This window comes from Alexandromys fortis, unplaced genomic scaffold (genome assembly GCF_014885135.2).
Source record: "Alexandromys fortis isolate MF-2015 unplaced genomic scaffold, M_Fortis_MF-2015_v1.1 scaffold_31, whole genome shotgun sequence".
NCBI classification, from domain to species: domain Eukaryota; kingdom Metazoa; phylum Chordata; class Mammalia; order Rodentia; family Cricetidae; genus Alexandromys; species Alexandromys fortis.
Window position 1 is genome coordinate 7,251,177 of NW_026067974.1, and position 21,767 is coordinate 7,272,943.

General features: G+C 48.4%; 1 protein-coding gene across 2 annotated transcripts in view; it reads left to right on the forward strand.

Moving 5' to 3' along the window:
* The window catches only part of Fam117a (family with sequence similarity 117 member A), a 45,121-nt gene that overhangs the window by 16,283 nt on the left and 7,071 nt on the right, over positions 1-21,767 (forward strand). Inside the window, exons 2-4 of one of the 2 annotated variants that reach the window (XM_050156595.1) lie at positions 11,892-12,061; positions 13,195-13,293; positions 19,566-19,661. In XM_050156595.1, the coding sequence (XP_050012552.1) occupies positions 11,892-12,061; positions 13,195-13,293; positions 19,566-19,661 (365 nt within the window). The remainder of the gene's footprint in view (positions 1-11,891; positions 12,062-13,194; positions 13,294-19,565; positions 19,662-21,767) is intronic. The other variant, XM_050156596.1, reaches the window with a different exon arrangement.

The window sequence follows — 21,767 nt, forward strand, 5'->3', positions numbered from 1 at the left end:
ACCGCACTCTTTCCCCATAATACATTTCCAAAAGTCATTTTGGACTGGGCAGTGGTGGCGTTCGCCTTTAATCCCAGCACTCAGGAGAAAGAAGCAGGCAGATCACGGCCTGAGTTCACAGCCAGCCTTAGCTACAGAGCAAGTTTCAGGACAGCCAGGGCTACACATAGAAACCTGTCTCAAAACAAAGCAACCAACAGTCATTTGGAGTTCTTCTAGACCATGTACTTCTCTTCCCATTTCCTCTGGTGTCATCTAACTTCTATACCCTGTGTTTCCATTAGTGGGAAGTTAGGTCTGGAGTCTGATTAGATTTAGGCTAAGCATTCCTGCAGCAGCGTTTGACCCCAAGATGGTGGCACACACCTTTAGTCCCAGCACTCAGGAGACTAGAGCAGGTGAATCTCTGTGAGTACAAGGCTATTAGGCAACATAGTGAGATGTCTCAAAAATCAACTTTCCATGGGTACAGTGTGTCTTCATACTGATATTTGGAAGTAGGTAATACCGGAGTGTTCCTAGGAAGTGATACTGCTATTGAAGAGGGGGTATGGGGGCTGAACACAAGGGCTTAACCCACATGCACTGTGTCACTGAGCTGTACCTCCAACCTAGTCATGCCAAATTCGATCACTTTAGGTGGTGACCACCAGATTTCCCACTGTCAAAGTACATTATTCTCCTCTAAATTGGTTTATGGGGCGACACTTTGGCATTGTGTAAATATCCTTTTCCCCACAACCTTTGGCCCAGCAGTCTTGGCATCTGTTGACTCTTCATGATTGAGATAGGACACTGAGAGTTTCATAAAGACAGTTCTGAATTAACACGAATTGGAAAGAACACTGACCAATTCTATGAGAGGAAAAACAAAAACAGTTTTGTTTTATGGGGAAGGGGGCAAAATGGGGCTGTCAAATTTTGCCAACATTCATTCATAGGCATTTTGTGTAGCTTGGGTGATACTAAGTTGCATATTAGTTGCTTAAATGTGTATTGTCGTCCAGGATTTTGCTGGAAGCCAGGAAGAAAGCAGACTGGATAGAGTTAAAACTAATAATGGTTTATTCACAAAGTGGAAATTACTTAGATTGTTTGAAAATAATCTATAATCATATTTCGCTTTTATTCGGTTCTATCTTCCTCACTAGAACTTCTCTTTTAAATTGTCTTCATCTTCCTCGGCCAACCCAGCATGCCCAGTGGCTGAAGCAATGTTCCCGAGTCCTCAGTAGGATCATTTCGTCCCTAGCAAGGATTTCCTGAACCATGGCAGCCAGAAAGTCATGAAACAGTTGAGTCTGACTGACCTACAAGTGTGGGAAATGGTCCTTGAGAAATCTATTTCTGAAGTAAAGGGCCTCACTTTGCCCTTTGACCTTGAAGACATGAGTTCACCTTTCAATATGAGGTGATACCTATCATTGTAAAGTCTTGGTTTGGCAGTGGTGGTGCACACCTTTAATCCCAGCACTGGGGAGGCAGAGGCAGGTGGATCTCTGTGAGTTCGAGACCAGCCTGATCTACAGAGTGAGTTCCAGGACAGCCAGAGCTGTTATAAATACAGAGAAACTTTGTCTCGAAAAACCAAAACCAAAAAATAAAAAAAGGTAAAGTCTTGTTGACTCTGCCCTATAGGGGAATACATGAGAGTGTAGGGTGCACAGAATCAGAACTGAAAGTGGGGTACAGTTTCATTATAGATGAACCTCCCAAATCTGGTTCTCCCTTTGCCCCACTAACTTTAAAAGTTAACCTAAAAGCTGCCTGGGTGTCATTTTTTTTTGTTTGTTTGTTTTGTTTTGTTGTTATTGTTTTCTGTTTGATGGAAATCATTACCATAGGAAGTGAAGCAAGGAAACCGTTTTGCCCATCCTTTGAGTTTGTGTCCTTAAGAAACCCATTACTTTTTCTCTGTAGCTTTGGGGCCTGTTCTGGAACTAGCCTCTGTAGACCAGGCTGGCTTCGAACTCACGGAGATCAGCCTGCCTCTACCTCCTGAGTACTGGGAGTAAAGGCATGCGCCACCACCGCCGGTAGAAGCCTATTACTTTCAAGCAACCATGGGGTGAGGAGGGGACTACTGTGTGTGTGCTTCTTAAAAGGCCCCCACTAGACGCTAAAGGAAAGCATGCTTCAGGCAGTAACTGCTGGTGATTTGTTTTATCTCGAAGGCTACAATCCTATAGACGTCCTCTTCAGAGAGCTGAGATAAGGGGTAAAAAGTTCACACTACTTCCTTTTCTTCTAACTGCAGTTTCTTGAGAACCGAACAAATGTCAGAGGCCCGGCACCCTGCTTCTTTGATGCTGGTGCCTGCACTCTGGGGTTATCCTTTGCCTCCTGGAAGATACACAGAGTTTGTGTATTCCTTTTTTTTTTTTTTTTTCCCACAGTGACATCTCCAGAAAAGCGTCTCTTGGCCTAGTCTTCCAGCTGCCTGCAGATGTGATCTGCATTTTGGGAAGTCAGACATGAAGCCAGAAATGGTCTCAATGGCTCTGTCTTGGGTTTTCCTTTTAAATGCGGAGTAGCAATGATTGATGGAGGGCTTGGCTGAGAAGTTCTTGTGCACACAAATGCCATTTCTTTTTTCTGGGTGAAGTCTTCTCGGTAGGGGAAATAGTGTTCTCCCCTCTCCAGTCTAGTTCTGTCTGTTGAGTCTCTTCTCCCTGTGAAAGTTGAACATTAGCTGTGATTTAGTGTTAGGAGAAATGTTAGTCAGGGTTGGGATTATAGTTGAGAGGCAGAGTGCTTCCCTGAGTTCGAGTTTCAGCTCTTGAAAAGAAGAACAAAGGCAACCTGCTCAGAGCTGCAGATTTAACGTAGTTGGCTGGGATGGATGGGGGCTCCATGGGCTTTCCATGGAGGACTTCTAACCCTTGTACAGTCATATGGGAGTTTCAGTTTTACCGTAACTTCCCCCCAAAACCCATGTGTCGTGTCCGAGTTAAGCAGTGAAGTGGCCCCTAACTATAGGGAGCTCGTGAGGCCACCTAGACCTGTCAAGCCCAGCACATGCCCAGAAATAGGCAGTCCCTATGAGGCTGCTTGGGGGAGCGTCTACACACTTCAGATCTGTTCACAGTGGACAGGACAGGACAGGACAGGGCAGGACCCCTCGGTGTCCCGCCATACTGCCCTGGCCCCGCCTACTTCTCATCCCTAAGTGAAGACCATTGATTAAAAAACAAAAATAAACACAAGCATGCATATGTACATGGAGAAAAGCAAGGATACGTGTAGCACTGTGGTGATCTCTGGGTAGGGCATGCGTGACTTTTAGTTTGGGGTTTTCACTCGTCTGCATTTTCTTATTTCCTATAATGTGTAGCTTTGGTTACAATAAGGGCCATTTTCTCTTTAAGCGGGGAGGTGGGAAGGCTTGTGCTAAGAAGTTTTCAAAGCCTGCTGCCTGAGAAAGTGACTCATACCTTGTTTGTTGAAGCAGCTAGTTGTCGAGTTCTTGCTGGGTGTAAAATCTCATTATGTCTCGCTCTCGTTTTTAGGGTTGCACTAGGAAGGCTAGGCACACGGCGTGGTGGTGTGGAGTAGGACAACGTCTTTCCGTCCTGGGTTTCTTCCTCCTATGGGGCCTGAAAGACAGTGACATGATGGAATTGTCGCCCAGACACCCAGCCAGAACCCTTTGATCAGGGCTGATTTCCCCTGGCAAATTGCTTGGTCCCCACCCCTGGCCACGCTGAGGAGAAGCAGAAATGTCTCATGTCCTGCGTTCTCAGTAGTCTTCATCCTGAGCACCATCACCTCTCCTTTCAGGTCTTCTCCTGGGGTCAGGCTGGGGTTGATTCCCAGCGAGGAATCTTGGGAGAGGTAGAGGTGAGTGGGCGGCCCTTTTGAAAAGACTTTTGCTGCGGGGTAGTCTCTCGGGGTATGCCTGCTGGTGGATAGCTGGCACTGACGGGCAGCGGCATCAGCCTTCCCTCCTCTACCCTGCCAGTAACTTCTTGTCTTACGCCTCTCTTATCAGCAGAGACTATCAGAGAGTTGGTGCTTAGTGGACACTCAAACCTACTTACTAAAGGCGTTGTCTGTTGTTTGTGCTGCTGGCTCCTTTGACAGTCCCCTAGTAGGCAGATACCACCTGACTGCTGGGCCTCTCCTCTCTTAGCCCCTCTCCCTGAAGCCATACGAGCATAGCAGTTGGGAGACAGGGCCAAGTGGCTCTGGAAGATAGCACCTAAGGCTTCTTATCTAGTGTGTGCTGTTTTGTTTTGTTTTTTCCATTTGCTGTTGCCCAAGAACCAAAGCATCCACCACTGCTCAGCAGCGTGGTGAAATGGTCTGGCCTGGTGCCAGGGTGCCTCGCCAGGTGGCTGAGCTGTGGAGGCTGCTGCATGCGATGGGCTGATAATACCCAATGGGGGTGTAAACAGGACACTCCACCCTCCTGCAGACACCCAGCCCGTGCCCCGGTGCTGGCTGCTTTGTCACCGCCTGCCTTGATACTGGCGTGTCTTCTCTGATACAGGAGCCGATTGTTCTGTTTCTCTCCCAGGTTCCCAAATCTGAGAGGGGCGCTTTCCAGAAATGAAACCAGTTCATCTTCCAGCCACAAGCAACCGTTGTGACTTCTCAACACTTCCTATCCTTTAGCCGTAATCACACAAGTGCAGGACAGAGTCCACTCCCCAGGTCTTTCCGGTATGCCCGCCACGGCTGCACTCACACGTGAGACTGCTAAGGGGACCCTGTCAAGCAGTGGAACCCAAGCGCTCATCCACAGCCACCTGTGGCCAAGTCTATAGGAAGTTTTATTGATTTTTTTGTTTGTTTGAGACAAGGGATCACTGGAACTCATGTTCATAACGCCTCTGCCTCCCATTTGCTGGGATTATAGGCGTGTGCCACCTGCCCAGCTACAAGCTGTTTGATAGCCTTCTCTCACCACTTATCTCAGGCAATATCCAGGACAACGACAGACTGCCCCTCATAAAGGAAAGGACTTTCACAAGTACCTTGCCAGGCCTGGTGGCACAGGCCTGTAATCAAACCTTCTTCTGCTGGGGCAGAAGGAATGTAAGTGTAAGTAAGGCTTTTCTAGGCTAAAGATCGAATTCAGGGATACCCTAGGCAAGTTATAGAGACCCTGTCCCCAAATAAAGAGAAGAGAGTGCTGGGGTTGTAGTCCAGGGGTAGAGTGCTTGCCTAGTGTGTATGAGGTCCAGGCCTGCCATGCACCTTCCCAGTCAGGAAGGCACAGGCCTCTAGGTAGAGCCTGCTCAGAGCAGGCTTCTCTGCAGGCTTCTTTCTCCACCTCCTCCCCTGTATCTTCCTAAGGGACAAAAGCAGATTTACATTTCTTTTCAGCATCCCTGGCCGGTAACTTGGGCCCAGGGAAGGTGGGTCTGGTGGTAGTGGTGCTGGTTGCAGTCCCGCTACAGTGAGGAGTAGCTGTCAGACCTCTGCTGCTTCTGTAGTCCCTCTCAAGCGTCTGGACCGGGCTGTGCCCCCCCCCCGCCCCCCGGCAGCCCCTTTAAGGATGGCACAGAGTCACATCAGTATCTGATTTTGGCTTTGAGTTGTTGTTAGGGGAAACTGATGCCTTGGTTTAGCTCTTAATCAGTTTTGGTGCCCTATACAGCAGGTGCTTGCCAAAACATTTCGGGGGAGGTTTACAAAATAAGCAGTAGTTTTTTTTTTTTTAACTAGAAAAAAAATTCCAGTCTTTTAAAAGTACCCTCTCCTTTATTTCCTAGGCATGAAAGAAACATGGCATTTTAGTCTCCTCAAAGGGGCTGGGACATGCCAAGAATTTGGGGATTTGGGAGGGGCCATGGAATCTTCCTAAGGGCTCTGAGAAGGGAGGTAATTCTACCTTGTGGCTAGCCAGGAGCTGAGCCAGCACCCTGTGCTGGGATGTGGCCACTGTGGAGATAAGGCTGGGGCCCAGCTGTAACCTCATCCAAAGGGGTGGGGAGAGCGAGGTGGGTCCTGCAGGTGGGCTCAGTGTGGTGCAGTCTTTGCAGGCCTGTCTGCCAGTCTGCCAGCAGGGGAGGCAGGGCAGCCTTCCACAGGACTCTTGCTTTTCTTCATTCCATTCTCTCCTCCCCTCCCTTTCTGTCTTAGTTCCTTTAAGAATTTTCCCTTTTCCTGTCTATTTCTGATTTTTAAGGTATATATGGAGGAACGCGTCTCAGTCTTTGTGAACAGTTTTCTTTAGAGGGAGGTTGGGAGAAATGTAATATCAAGTGGAATAATGGTTGATTCTCATACCACTTCCAGGTTTTGAGTATTTCCTGGACACTGTCTGTTAGGACTATGAGTGACGTACTGCTCGCTTCATTGTTCTTGAAATTGGACCCCAGCAGTAGCTCACTGGCTAGGGTGATGTAGAGTGTGTGGCTGCCGTTGTCCCCAAGTGATAGATTCCTCTGTGACAGATTCCAAGGCCAGGAGACCCGAAATCAGGCCTGCCCTACCTCTGCCCTGCCTTGAGGAACTAAAAGGGTAGTCCCCTGAAGATACCCAGCAGCCTCCGGGAGGTGGAAAAGAGGCATGATTTAGGTATAGGATGCTGTTGCCTTCTTGAGATGAGAGGTGTCATCAGGCACTGCTCCTCTGCCCTTTGACTTTCTTCAGTCTCCCTGTCCCTTCCCAGGGCTGACAAGAGAGGAAAAGGTAACTGCAACCCAGGGTGCATGACCTGGAAATACCAGACAAGCACGAGCTGCTTCAGAGTCTCTGGAGAGCACAGGGCAGGTGACTCTGAGTGACCTCCCTCCCCATCACTGTTCCTCAGCCCTGGGTCACAGTCTCTGTCCTTCAGAAGGAGGAAGAAGCAGCCTCCAGGATTGTGACATCCTCGCCAATGTGCTACATTTGCTCCCCTGCCCCTTTAATTATCTGTCATGAAGTATTGCATAGGTGCCGTCTAGGGGCCCTGCCTTCTCACTGGGCTGTGAGGGACAGTCTTAACGGAGGGCTATAGGACAGCATTTCAGTGTCTGTGCTAGTTTCTGTTGTAGACCAGAAGCCCCCAGAAATATTTGAATTACCACTTTACATCTTAAGCCCAGTGCAGAATTGAAATTGAATCGCTTGTATGGAAGGAGAACTTGAGGCTTGAACTAGTGGCCTGTCACTAACTTACTGCAGTAACGAGGTCACAGGGAACTAAAGGAAGAGGGTTAGCTATCCAGAGCCTCCAGAGCCTCCGAGGGGGACAGATAGACAAGTGGCTATGGGGTCTTTACTCAAGGTGAGCGCTGGCCTGGGATCTGTATAGATTCACTGATGTAATTATAGAAGCTTTATCTTTCTACTATAGGTTTTTCAGTTTTATTCAAGTACTTGGGTTCTTGCCAACTGCCAGCTCTATGCTGTAGCCACAGGGGGCTACAAAGATAAGCCAGGCCTGACCTCACTGGCTATTCATTATCTAGGGGTCACAAATACCTGCGAGTCAAGAGAGAGACCAGCAAGTACGGGAAGAGTACAAAATATACGGAGCAAACACAAGACATTCTGAGACACTCCTTGCAGGGGATTCCCAGGATCTGGAGGATGGGGAGGAGGTGGAAGCAGTTAGGCTGGCCTGGCAAATAGCTCAGATTTCAACACCAGGCCGAGGAGAGACAGCCAGGTCAGCTGTGGGAAATGGTACAGCGCACCACATCTGGGATGAGGTGGGCCACACATGGGGCCTTCGACACCGTGTGTGTGTGTGTGTGTGTGTGTGTGTGTGTGTGTGTGTGTGTGTAAGGTACACATATTCACAGCCATGGCTGGAGGTCAGAGGACAACCTGGACAACTTTCAGGAGTTGGTCCTTTCTTTCCACCTATGAGTCCTGGGCATCAAACTAAGGCCTTTAGGCTTGGCATCAGGTGCCTTTTCCCTCTGAGTCATCTTGCAGGCTCCCAACTTCCAGCTTTGAAAGGACCTTTGGAGAATTTTAGCGTAGAGATGTTACATGATCTTTTCAAATAATGTATTGCCAGACATGGTGATAAATGCCTCTAGTTCTAATCCTTAGGAGCTGGGGACAGGCAGAGTGCAAGTTTAAGGCCTGGTTAGGCTATATAAAGAGAACAGTTCAAAAAGCCAAAAATGCCAGGCGGTGGTGGTGGTGCATGCCGTTAAACATTCATGGCTAGCCTGGGTGCTGTAGTGAGATACTGTCTCAGAAACCAAAAATGATAGGACTATGGTGGCTCATGCCTTTAATCCCAGCACTCGGGAGGCAGAAAATGATAGGACTATGGTGGCTCATGCCTTTAATCCCAGCACTCGGGAGGCAGAGGGAGTCGGATCTCTGTGAGTTCAAGTATAGCCAAAGCTGTTAAACAGAACCATGCTTTAAAAACACCAACAAAATAACCTCCCTGCAAAAGTATGTTGTAATCAGAATTCTTGATTTGGAAAGGAGGTAGAAACAGCCAAACAGTATTATGATGTGCTTCCATTATTAATCAGTTAGTTAGTTAGTTAGTTAGTTAGTTAGTTAGTTAGTGGAAGGGTTTTACCATGTAGCCCTGGCTGATCTATGTAGAAGGAGCAGTGGGCCGCTTCCTGCTGCCCAGCTCACGGCTACCTGGTTAGCTTTACACCTGAAATAACAACACACAAATTGTATTCATTTAAACACTGCCTGGCCCATTAGTTTCAGCAACTTATTGGCTAATTCTCACATATTGCTTAACCCATTTCTAATAATCTTTGTAGCACCACGAAGTGGTTGCTTATCGGGAAAGATTCAGCATGTCTGACCTGGTGGCTGGATCCATGGCGTCTGACCTCGCTTCCCTTCTTCCCAGCATTCTGTTCTGTCTACTCCACCTATCTAAATCCTGCCCTATCAAGAAGCCAAGGCAGTTTCTTTATTAACCAATGAAAGTAACACATAGACAGATCATCATTTCCTCCATCAGATCTAGAACTCACGATATAGACCAGGCTGGCCTTGAACTCCCAGAGATCAGTTTGCCCTTGCTTCCTGAGTGCTGGATTAAAGCCACCATCTCCTGGTGCCTGGCCCATTTTCCAACTTTAGAATGAATGTGTGTCCACATTTGGAAGGTAAGGATTGCACGATGAAGTGATGATACCGGTTTTTTGTTTGTTTGTTTGTTTTAAGATGGGTTTCTCTATGTAGCCCTGGCTAGCCTAGAACTCACTGTGTAAACCAGACTGGCCTCAGATTTCAGAGATCTGCCTCCAGAGTGCTGGGATACAAGGTGTGTGCCATTATACCCACCAGTATATCATGATATTGACAGTGATTATCTCTGAGTGATGAGATTGAGACTGAGGTTTTGTTTTGGTATCTTGTTTGATGTATACATTTCTTGACTTTTCGACAAATCATACTTACAACTTTTGTCATTAAAAGTTCTTCTAAGTGAGTACTTATTTTCTGGCCAAGGGAGTTGACCTAGAAATATTACAAAAGTCAAATTAAAAACTAAGGATAAAGTTGGTTTTGTACTAACATTGATGAGCTCCATATTAGAGAGGAAGAATGTTCAGTAATATAGGAATGGTTAAAACCGGGCAGTGGTGGCTCACACCTTTAATTTTAGCACTTGGAAGGCAGAGGCAGGCAGATCTCTGAGTTTAAGGCCAGCCTGATCTACAGAGCAAATTCCAGAATTGGCTTCATAGCTTCTGAAAAACAATTGTCTTGAAAAACCAAAAAAAAAAAAAAAAAGGTTAGGGAAATTACTGTTTGATATCATACAGTCTTTAAAAATGGCAAATATGGGCCGGGCGGTGGTGGCACAAGCCTTTAATCCAAGCACTCAGGGAGGCAGAGGCAGGCGGATCTCTGTGAGTTCGAGACCAGCCTGGTCTACAAGAGCTAGTTCCAGGACAGGCTCCAAAACCACAGAGAAACCCTGTCTCAAAAAACAAACAAACAAACAAAAAAAAAAAAAAAAAAAAAAATGGCAAATATGTAGGTCATTGATACTTTGAATTGGGATTTTATAGTGACTGGAATAAGGTAAAATATAATATAACATAGGATAGTTTATATTGATTACAAGCCTTTCAAAATATATGTAAATACTTAATTTGAAGAATGTGACATTGTTGGTGTCTTTTTTTTTTTTTAACTATGGTAACAAACAATGTATAATTGGCCACTTTACACATCTTAAGCTTATGATTCAATGGCATCAGGACATTTACAGTGTAGTAATCACCATATCATTTCTAGAATTGTTTATTATCCCAGACAGTCGATATTTGTTAACAATAACTCCCATTCCCCCTCTTCCTGTGCCCGTGGTCACCTCTGTCTCCCTCAGTCCCCATGGATTTGCCTATTCCAGATGCCTCTTGGAGACAGAATCATCCGGCATTTGCCTGCTTGTCTGTGTCCGAGTTACTGCGCCTTGCACCCTCATTGCTGTAGTACAGGTTGCCTCCGGTGTGGGGCTATTATAATTGGTGCTGCGATGATGATGGGTGTATGAATAGTTTTTCAAATCTCTGCTTTCAGGTTTGTTTTTAGGTTTTGAGGGGAATATCGAGGTTGAATTTCTGGACCCTCAGGGAATTCTCTGTTTAATTTTTTGAGGAACTGCCAATCGTTTTGTGTCTCTTTAATATAAACCTCTTCAAGTCTATTTATACCTAGAGTTACTAGTTCTCTCTGCTGTGCTGAATATACACATAAATTACCAAGGGATTACTACAGATGTGAAAGCGCTCTGCTCTGTTTAAAGGGGACTCTTTATAGATCTACAGATAGTGGAATGTTTTGAACGTGGCCATGGAAAACAGGGTCAACCCAGATCACTGAAACTTCCAGATGATTCCAGAACCCTTACGTTTTAAAAACAGTTTCAACTTTTAATTTCTCCCAGAAATCTTTAACCAGTGTAAAATGAAATGAATGCATTTATAATTGCCCCCCCTTTTTTATTTTTGGCATTCAGATAAGAGGCAAAGAAGTGGGAGAAAAAGACCTGCAGACTTGGATAGTTTCCTAAACTGGATTCCTCTTCTTGGAGTTCTGTGGTTCTTTCCAGGCCCTGCTGAAACTGCTGGACTGAAGCAAATAGGAAGACTCCTTCATGCTGGGCATGGTGGTACACACCTGTAATCCCAGCTATTCAGGAGACAGAGGCAGAAGGATTGAAAGTTTAGGGTGGGCCTGGGCTCCATAGCCAATTCAAGGCTATCCTGGGCAACGTAGCAAGATGCTATCTCAAAAAAATGAGGGAAAAATGAAATTGTGGAATACAATTTGGTGGCAGAATGCTTCTTATCCGGTATCAGGCTCTGGAGCCAGTCCCCAGCTGTACAAAAAGAAGAAAATATATTTTTTAAAAATGAATTGAGCCAAGTTTGTGCAGTGCAAAAGCCCTAAAATGGATACAGGGGTGAAGAAGGAGGGCGGAAAATAAGAAAGCTTGATTTTTGTGAACATGGGGTTTCCTAAAAGGCTGGGGAACAGTGCTCCTCCACAGAGTCTCTGTATGGAGACTTGGAAGTTACGGGCTCAGAGTCTAAAATAATTTCTAAAGCTAGGCATGGTGGTTCATGCTTTTAATCCCAGCAGTTGGGAGGCAGAGGCAGGTGGATTTCTGTGAGTTGGAGGCCAGACTGGTCTACAAGAGCTAGTTCCAGGACAGCCAGGGCTACAAAGAGAAACCCTGTCTCAAAACAAGCAAAAAAGCAAGCAAGCAAACATACAAAACATAACCTCTAATTCCAATGTGAAATGGTGGCAATCACTAAAGTGAAGTTAGGAAAGCTGTTCAGACAGGATGTACCTTTGCTGCTTTGAATTCTTTCGGGGGGGAGAGGGGCGTGAAGACATGGCCTGCAGGTGAGGTGTCCTGCAAGAGAGGAGGCTGGTTACCATGACTCCTTCCTCCATGCTGATGTCAAGGGGTTGCGGGCTGTGCTCTCTTTCAGCCAGTGTCCCATGTTCGGTGGCCCCAGAAAAGTCAGTGTGTAGGCCTCAGCCACCCCAGGTTCGGCGTACTTTCTCCCTGGACACCGTCCTCAGTTCCTACCTTCTGGGCCAGTGGCCACGAGATGCTGATGGGGCCTTCACCTGCTGTACCAATGACAAGGCCACCCAGGTAATGCCGCTGTCGCCTAATGGGATCAAGAGGGGTAGGAGGGCTGGCAAGGGGGCCTCTGGTCCATTACTCCTGAGTTCTGTCATTGAAATGAATTGTCCTGGGTTTTGGTTGTTCACAGATGCTTCTCATCTTCTACTGTTTACCAGAGATTTTGTTATTGCTGTTGTTTTTCTTTGTACATGCAGGTGAAAAAGAGTTTGCATCCCACCTGCCTGGGGAAGAGAACTGTCAAGCTGGATTTTCAGTTTGGCTTTCAGGGGGGATTTTACATGTGGGGACTCCACAGCCAACTTTGGAATTTGGGCTTTTTTTTTTTTTTTTTCTTTTTTCTGAGACAGGGTTTCTCTGTAGCTTTGAAGCCTGTCCTGGTATCCTGGAACTAGCTCTTGTAAACTCACAGAGATCCGCCTGCCTCTGCCTCCTGAGTGCTGGAATTAAAGGCATGTGCCGCCACCGCCCGACTTGGAATTTGGGACTTTTTTAAATGAGTTTTGCCTTCATGAAGTTAAGTTAAAGCCAACATTCAGTCCAGTTTGCATTCCCCAAGCAGCCCAGGAAGTGGTCAAAGAGGTATTGAGCCAGGTCTCATCCCATTGGAGCAATCAGAGTAGGGCATTCTTGTGAGGAGCTACGTCTTGCCAGCAGCCTGACAAAGGCTCTGGAGCACCCCTCTGAGACTTGCGGAGCCCAGCTTTCTCTCCTGGATTTTCATGAAGAGTCGTGTCCTTAGAAGGACCTCCACAGACCATCCGGTTCGTGTGTCCACCGGTTTTTCTTTTTTGTTTTTTTTCCAAGACAGGGTTTCTCTGTGTAGCCCTGACTGTTCTGGAACTTGCTCTGTAGACCAGGCTGGACTCAAACTCAAAGAGATCCACCAGCCTCTGCCTCACAAGTGCTGGGATTAAAAGCATGCGCCATCACTGCCTGGTTCATGTGTCCATCCTTTGGATAAGACAGTGTTAGCCTGAGCAAGAAGCCATCTTATCTGGAAATTACCCAAAGAGATTTCTCAGTCTGACTCAGGACTTCAGTCTTCTTAGCAGTTAAGTTGGTGAGAGCAAGGCTCTCGCTATGGGCCGCTTAGGCTGAGTCCTGCTAAACATCAAAACGACCGAGTTGTTCTTTGATAGGTGGAAATGCAGGAAAAGAACACCCTCCATCCCTCCATTCTGAGTACCAGGACAAGACGGGGTGTGGCAGCTCTTTCTATGCGTGTATCGTCTGCCCACGTACGTGCTACATGATGGCCAAGGGATACGGAGCCCGCTTCCCATGCAACCTACTCTGCGTCCTTCTCAGCACGTCCCATTGGTTCCTTTCCTTTCGTGAGATCCGTTTTCAAGTGGTATTAATGAATGTTTGAATGTGCACTCCTTTTCAGTGGGAACAAGATTTGGTTTCTCTGAGCCTGGTTTCCAGTTCCCTGAAGGCCAGTGAACAAACAGCCAAGGGATGCCATGGGGTGGGTGTCTGGCAAAGTTTGGAGGAGCAGAATTCTCCCAGAAATGCCCCATGTTTCATCAAAATAATTGAAACAAGTTTAAGCCTGTAAAGTGACGTCAGTGGTCCTCGTCAGATGTGCAGGGGAGGGGAGAGGAGTCCAGCACTACTCCCCCTTTGTCCTATGACGAGGTAGGTTATGCTTCTCCCTCATGGAACTAGGAGGACACACTCCTTTCTCTTTGGCTCAGGCCAGATGATGTACTTAATCCGGGAGGGCTTCCTGCAGGAGTGGGGCTTGAGGTGGCTTCGAGTAGGCGAACTCATGAGCGTCCTTTGTTAGATAGCAGCTATGTGGCCCACTTATCCCCACCTCTGTCACTTTCTGTCTGCCAGCCTTCTGCAAAGCCATCCCACTCCTCACATAGCTTTCTCTGTCACCCTTAGGCAGGCCTGGCCTCAGACGTCCTCTGGCCAAGTGGAGTGGCCTGGGTTCTCAACTGCGTGTTTTTGCTTCAGCTCCAGCTGCAGGCCAGATCTTTTATATAACAAGTCTGGGCTTCTTGCCACAGCAAGACAGAGGTCAGCGATGTGCCTCCATGGGTCTGGCAAGGCCCGGTCCTTCAGCTTTCTTCTTCTCCGGGATGGGCTCCAGCCCTCGAGGAACTCTTAGCAACCTGTCAATATTGTGGCTGCAGGCAAGAGGTGGGAGAATTCTGATCAGCATAAGCATCCAACCCCAAGTATGCGATCTGCCCGTCTTCCAGTCCTGCTCTTCAGGGAATTTTCTGCTTCTAGGCTTTGGTCTCCACTCAAATTCCTGCTCGAGGCCCCTAGCCTGGCACAAGCTGCCATTTTTAGCACGGGCGTTATGCTGTGAAACCCTTGGGCTCAATTGCCATCTTCCCAGAAGACCTTGTACTTCCTTCTAAACAGCAAGAGATCACCCAGAAAGGATGAATGAAGAAGAAAATTTCAGGGAGTGTGGGAAAGGGAAAAGAGAAGGAGGGATGCTACGCTAGGTCTTTTAAGAGGTCTTTGAAAGCTTACTTAGTTCGTTAGTTAGTTAGTTAGTTAGTTAGTTAGTTAGTTCTGTGATGCGGGGGATAGAGCCCAAGGTGAGGGCTAGTAATCTACCCCTGAGCCACATCCTGAGTGCATTAAAAGCTTTGCAGCCATTAGGAATGGTGGATGCCAGACCTTTCCCAGGTGCTTCGAGCAAGCCAGCCATTCCTACCTTTCCCCTCGCTTGGGCCCTTTCTCTCCTACCTGTAACAGTGCAGCATTTCATGGTCTGTTTCATTCAGTTAACTGGCAGGTACTTGTTACTGTTCTCTTGGGTGCGCCTAAACGCCTTGTGTTGGAGGCCATATCTTACCCAACACTCCTGGGGACATGCATTTTAGTTATGCCTGAGGCTAAGCAGCACCTTCCCAGAAACCCCTAGAGAGACCAGGGGCCTTGCTCATTCCAAGTCAATGTCAGAGCTAGGTCCCAGACGCAGAACATCTGCCATTAGAAAGCTGGGTGTACTGGGTACTCCAGTCCTCTGCTTAAGGCAGAAGATTAAATGCACTCAGCACTTGTGTCTATGACATTGTTCTCCGCAACCCCTGGCCACATTCTGTGCCCTCAGTCAAGTAAGAAGCCCATCCTCGGGCAGCAATAGCTAGGTTCCTCACATATTTGAGGCAAGAGGAACACATGGGATATGGGAGGGTCTTACTTGAGGAAACAGCTACCCTAGGAAGGTGAAGGGGCATGATTGACAACTGGGGAGGGGTCCTCTGCTTTTCGGCTTGTGTCTTTTGCAGTGCTGAGGATAGAATCCAGGGCCTGCACATGCTAGGGTCCATGTGCTCTACTCCTGAGCTCTCCTTCCAGCCCAGCATGTTTCGAGCCTGCGGGAACAATGTGAAAGGTGTGAACAGCAGTCCCCAGCATTATCTTCCTGAGATGGGGCCAGGAAGGAATGGAAAGTTACTCCCCCAGCCCCACCCCTGTGGCATCTCCATTTTCTGTGGGAAGTCCTGTGTCTGAGAAGAGGTTTTCAGAATGGCTTGGGTTTATTTGAGTGTGTTTTCTTCTCTGTGGCCCACCCTTCCCCCGGGTCATTTGGTAACCCAGAGCTGGCCACCAAGTGCTTTGGGTTGGTCTCTTCTAGTGGCTGGGCCCAGGCCAGGGCCAGAGATAGCAGCACATGCCAGTGGCTGTGGTCACCTCTCTCCCTTCTTGCTGTGCAAAGCATGTAAGCCTTGTACTTTCCTGAGGGGGGAGGTGGACTTACCACAGCTGGGATGACTGTCTGAGCAAAATTCTCCAGCTGGTGGCATCCTGCCCACAGAAGGGACCTTGGGTACCAGCCCTGCCTGGCTCCACCCACACTCTGCTTCTTTCCATCCCCATTTCTGCTTCATTAATTGGTAAGACAGAAAGCCTTTGTGATTCTCCCTCCTGCATATAGCTCTAACTTATCCTTTGGGGTGTGTGTGTGTGTGGGGGGAATAGCCTAAGTCCTTAACAGACATCTTCACAGAGCATCCTAAAGACCAGAGGTGGAGACAGTTTACTGGTTGGAGGGGACTTCTCTCTGTCTTTGCTTGCCTGTGGTGCCAGGGGTGGGGGTGAGGGGTCCTCCCTGTCCCTGAGCTAGAGCCTTGGTCTCTCTGATGGCACATAATTCAGTGTGACCGTCACATGCCTTTAAAAACTGTTTTCCTTTGTGGGTGTGAGGGCTTGGGCACAGAGCCTGTTTTCCAAACTCGCGACCAGGACCAGTGGTTCAGTACATGGTTTGACTGCACTATAGCAAATGCTTGAAAATGGAGCCACGGTGGAAAATCTGAGGGTCGTCTAGTCACTGTTGAGTTAGAAATGGTGGCTTTGGGCCGAGTGCAGCCAGAGTTCTCAGTGCTGGCCAGTGGACCACCCCCAGAGACTTTTTGTTTGGCCCGAGTCCTAAGGGACTGGCTTGCCAAATTGAGCTCGTCATGTGGCTTCTGACCAGCCATCTCTCTCCAGCCAGGTCCCACACTGCTCTTCACTTCCAGTAGGTACAGTGGGTAATGCTCTTAAGACCCGGTCCAGCTCTGCCATTAGAGTGTGTTCAGGAGCCAAGGCACTGGGAACGTTGGGGGCCTGGACTATTCCCCTTCAGGCCATGACCTCCAGGTAGAAACTTAGCTGATTTGGAGGCCAAGAATGACATTCCAGTGTGGAGAGTTCCATCCTCCTTCCTTTTGTTGTTCTGCTACCTCCTTGGGAAGCGGTCTTCCACCTCCATGCCCATCTGTCCTTCCACATGTTGCCCTGGAATCTTTAAATCCCTGGCAAGGCATTCATATTCTACCTCTGCATGTCCAGTTCTGACAGTCTGTGCAGCTGCACAGCTGGCAGCTCCACTAGTGGTGAGCAAAGTTTACCCCTCACTCAGCTGCTCCCTTAGCCAGGGTGTGGACTAAGTCCATTCTCGTGTCTGCGTCCCCTGAAAAGCATGACTTTCTAATCTTTGATTCCCGGACTCGCCTTTATACAAAGGGGCTAGAATGACCCTGTACACCTGCTGTTCCACAGTTTGGCCTGACCCTACCTGCTGACCTCCTTGAGATGGGTCTTAGCTGTGACTTTACTGTCCCCCAAAGAGACCATGATCTAGACCTTTGTTCCTGAGTAACCAGAGGCATAGTTCCCCCACTTGACATACTGCAGTTAGCGAGGCAGGAAGCTAGGCCATGATACAAGCCAGGCTTGACAGTACTCACACCAGCCTGGAAGCAGCTTGGAAGCCGGGCCACCCTGCTCTGTTAGGTTCCTTGGGCTGCTTAACAGCTACCCCAGGCTTCATGGCTTAGGACAGCAGATGCGTATTCTCTCAGAGTTTTAGATTCCAGAAGTCTCTGAGTTCAGTTGCAGTGACTCGACATGAAAGTATTGGCAGGGCAGTGCTCCCAGAAGCCTTCTTTTTTCTTTTACTTTTTGTGGTAGGGTCCTTACTAGGAACCCAGGTTGGCCTTGGACTCATTGTGTAGCCCAGGCTGTCCTTGAAAATTCGCCTGGGCAAGACAGAGAGCACCTGGGAGGAGGGGTTGGGCAACGATCCCTTTGGGCAGGTAGATGTTGAGATAAAGTGAGGCCCTTAATATCACATCTGCACAGAGCAGGCCATGGTGGAACGTGGTTGCCGAGGAGAGAGAGGCGAGAAACGGATGAGGAGAGGAGATCCCAACCGCCATGGTTTTCATATCCTTCCCCCCACTCCTGTGGCAGTCCACATTTCCCTCCGACTCCTCCCCATCTCCTAGGAGAAGGGAGTTGGAGCATTTGAAGAGGTGTTAGTAGCCAGGTGCAAGCTGACCCAGGGTTCCCCTTCTTCCACCACCTGCTTCTCAGAGGCAGGGACTGAGCGTTGTCCTCTGGTTTGCCACCCCTCCTCTGTGCTCTTTGCTCCATTTCCAGGGGTGAAGGAGGCGTGGGACTCAGTTGCACTAGCAGCACTGGTGACCTGCAAGCTTGGCGTAGGCGTCCCAGGCAAGGTGGGCGTGCAGGCATCTGCAGAGTCTTAGCAAGCGAGGGAGAAATGGGCTATGTCTTCCCTTTTGGCCGTGTTGCTCTTCTGAGGTCTCACACCCTGATTTAGAGAGACATGGACATTTGGAGGGAGATCAGCTACTTGGTTCCCAGGTTTGTAAGAGCCAGCCTCACCTGAGGGCTATGGGTACCTGCCTGCATTCCTGGCTTCCCTGTTCATAAAGGAAGAATGGTGGCAATGGGCCTGAGGATGTGTTCCCTGGTGATGCCAGTTGTCCTGCCCTGGCTGTGATGCATAGCCCTGGTAAAGGTCCTGCTTAAGGGCAGTTGCAGACAGGAAGGGCCAGAGGCTCCATCTGCAGTGGCTTCTCTGCATGCAGCTGTCGCACAAGGCAGCCTTGGCTCAGACTGCCCTGTGAGCTCGTCTTAGCAGCTGTTGGGTGGTGAGGAGTCTTGTTTTTCCCCCATCCTCCCCCTCTCTGTGTGCAGCAGCCTCCTGGGGGAGGTCAGCAGATCTCTTAGAGGAGCTGGTTCCCAGGCCCTGGGCTTTGGCAGCCTGTGCACAGTAGTCAGAGAGGAGTTGGTCCCACTGGGGCACACCCCTTGGCCCCTCTCCTGGAATGGAAGTAGGATGTTGGTAATGGGGAGGGGATCTGGGCCTTCCTCTTGAGCACCATGCTTGAAGCCAAGAGCTTCCTCCTTTAGTGGGGGCTCCTCCACCACCGTCTTGGATCCCCTGTCTTCATGCAGCAGGGAAAGGAAGGCAGCAAACAGAAAGTTCTTCCCATGGGGACCAAGGAAGGCCCGTGGGGAATAGGCATGAGCAGGCCATTCAGAATTCTGGCTCCATTTTTTGAAACTGTCTTTTCCTTGCTTGTTCAGGAGGACTTTGGAGTCCCCGACACTCCCTCTGGGTGATGAAATAAGCTGGAGGCTACATGTTACACAGTTGCCACCTACTTCATCCAGAGGTACCCAGGGAGACCTTTCTCCTGGTTCCTCTTGGAATCCTGTCTGGTGACTTGTTTTTGATGAACTCCCATGCGCTTGGCCTTGGCTGGGCACACAGGGGGTGAGAATAAAGGATGCAGGGCTCTTTTGAAGCTGCTTGGGAGCGGCCCCACTCCCAACTGCATAGTTGGCCCCACCACTGGGATATACACAGACTGACTGCGAGTGTAACACATGAAAGAAAGTGATACGGAAAGTGATACGGGAAGGCTGAGGATGTAGCTCAGTGGTACCGCTTGCCTAGCATATGCAAGACGCTGGGTTTCATCCCCAGTACCAAACACACAATAAAAGAGAGAGGGGGTTGGCACTGTTGGGCCTTAGGGAAGGTTTCCTGGAGAGTGAAAATTGAGATGAGGCCATGCCCATGGCTTTCCTTGCCTGGAAGAATAAAGCATGGGTGTGTCCATGAGGTTGATGAACAGATGTGAGAAGGGTTCATAGGCCACCACCTCTATCCAGGAAACCGCCTGGCTGCTTCCTGCCCGCAGAGCTGTCTGTCTTACTGCATGTCTTTCTACAGACACCCCTATCCTGGCAAGAGCCGGAAGGTGAGCGGGCCAGCTTCTGCATGCACAAGCGATCAGCGTCCTGGGGCAGTACTGACCATCGAAAAGAGGTAAGTGCCCTCTCTCCACAACCTCTGTCTCCTGGCACTGTGTGACAGTTTTCCATGAGGATAGCTACACTACAGTCTCTCTGCCTCCTGCCAGCCTCCTGCAGAGGAAATGGCTCTTTCACTGACTTCCAACCTTCTGTTGGCCTGGTTGTAGGACCGCAGACCCTCTTGCTAGAGAAAACCCAGCCAGTGGCTGCTGATGATTCTAGCACCCAGACAGGGAGAGTTGTTTGCCTTGGTCTCATTGAGGGTGGACCCTGATAAGTGATTCAGAGACTGAAGGGAGGCAGGGAACAAGCCCCTGGGAATCAGGAGCTCCCAGCCTCATTTACTACTTAAACATCTGCCTAGTTTTCTTTTAAGAGAAGAGAAAAAGTAATCCTGAGATCCTGAATGCTTTGTCTTGGCCCTCCTTAGGCCCCAGGAGGGCTCGAGGCATTGAGACAGAGAGAGAAAACCATAGGCTGGAATTCCAAGGCTGCTAACCCAGCTCCACCTCAAGTGTCTTGTGGCAGCTCCAAAGAAAAGGTCAATTTTCCAGGCCTCATCCCTGCTCCAGTCAGAGGGAAGCGGTTTCTGCTCTCCTTAGAGCACTGAGAGAACGGAAAGTGACAGGATCGCAAGCCCAAGGCCAAGTGGAAATGTAAAATGCTCTCAAAGCCTTGAATGGCAGAGTAAACAAATTCTGCACAGGAAGGGTGGGGAGTCATGGTCTTCATGGTCTGGTTGATCCACGGTACAAGTCGAAAAGCACATTCTTGGGCTGGGAGATGCAGCCCAGAACGCTGCTTAGCCTGGGTTCAGTCCCCACCAGGGTAATTACAGAGCATTTCCTAGGGGCTCGAGCGATGGCTCAGAGCTTAAGAGTTCTTTCCAAGGACCCTAGTTCTGTTCCCAGTGGCCATGCAGTCACACACAGCCATCAGTAACTCCAGTTTGGGGAGAATCCACTGCCCTCTTTTAACCTCTCCGGAAACCAGGCAAACATGCATACAGGCAAAACACTCATACAGATAAACTAGATAAATCTAAAACAATAACTTAACAAAGCGGTTTCTTCTTGACTGTCATTGTAACTTTTATGGCAGTGGGCAGCAGATCTACCTTCTGAATTCCACCAGGTTCCCTCCCATTCATATTCAAACCCTGCATCCTGCTCAGGGGTTCAAAGCCCAGAATTACGAGTCTAATAGCAATCATATTCAAAAGTGTTTGTGGGCTAATTTGTTTGGTTTAGGGTTTTTTTTTTTTTTTTTTTTTTTTTTTGTGGGGGAGAGGGCAGGATAATACAGGCCTAGGCTGACCTTAAACTGAACATTCTGATTCAGCCTTCCAAGTGCTGGAATCACAGTAGACTTGTTCCTCCGTGACTATAAACAGTGTTAGTGGTACCCTGTAGTGTTATAGAGCCTGGGAGTCCAGATGAAATGTGGTCCTTCTTCTAGAGAACTTATCTTTCTGTAGTATAGTTTACTTTTAAATGAGGGGAAGGGTTGGATTTCCAAACTCTCTGGTCTCAAAGCCTTTAGGATACTTGAGAATATCATTTGAGAAATTATTATTGACCCTCGGAATGCCACTTTCAGCCAGGCATGGAGACACGTGCCTATAGTTCCAACACTCAGGAGGCTAAGGCAGGAAGAGTTGTGAGCTCCAAGTCAGTCTGCACTATACAGAATGATATCTTGTCTTAGTGAAAGAGAAAAGAAAAACAGCCGGTTTGGAGAGATAGCTCAGCAGTTAAGATTGTGCATTGCTCTTGCAAAGGACCAGAGTTCAGTTCCTAGCATCCATTTCAGACAGCTCACAGCCCCCTCCGTGTAACTCCAGCTCCAGGGACATCCAGGGCTTCTGGTCTCCATGAGCACCTGCACTCACATGCACACACATTCCCATACATACACACAATTAAAAAAAACACTTGAAAACATTTACAAATTTTTAAATTTATTTTATATGTATGAATGTTTTGCCTGCATGTATGTCTATGTACCACATGCATGACTGATGCCCACAGCATTCAGAAGAGGGCATTGGGTCCCCTGGAATCTAAGTTACGGATAGTTGTGAGCCACCATTTGGTTGCTAGGAACTGAACTCGGGTCC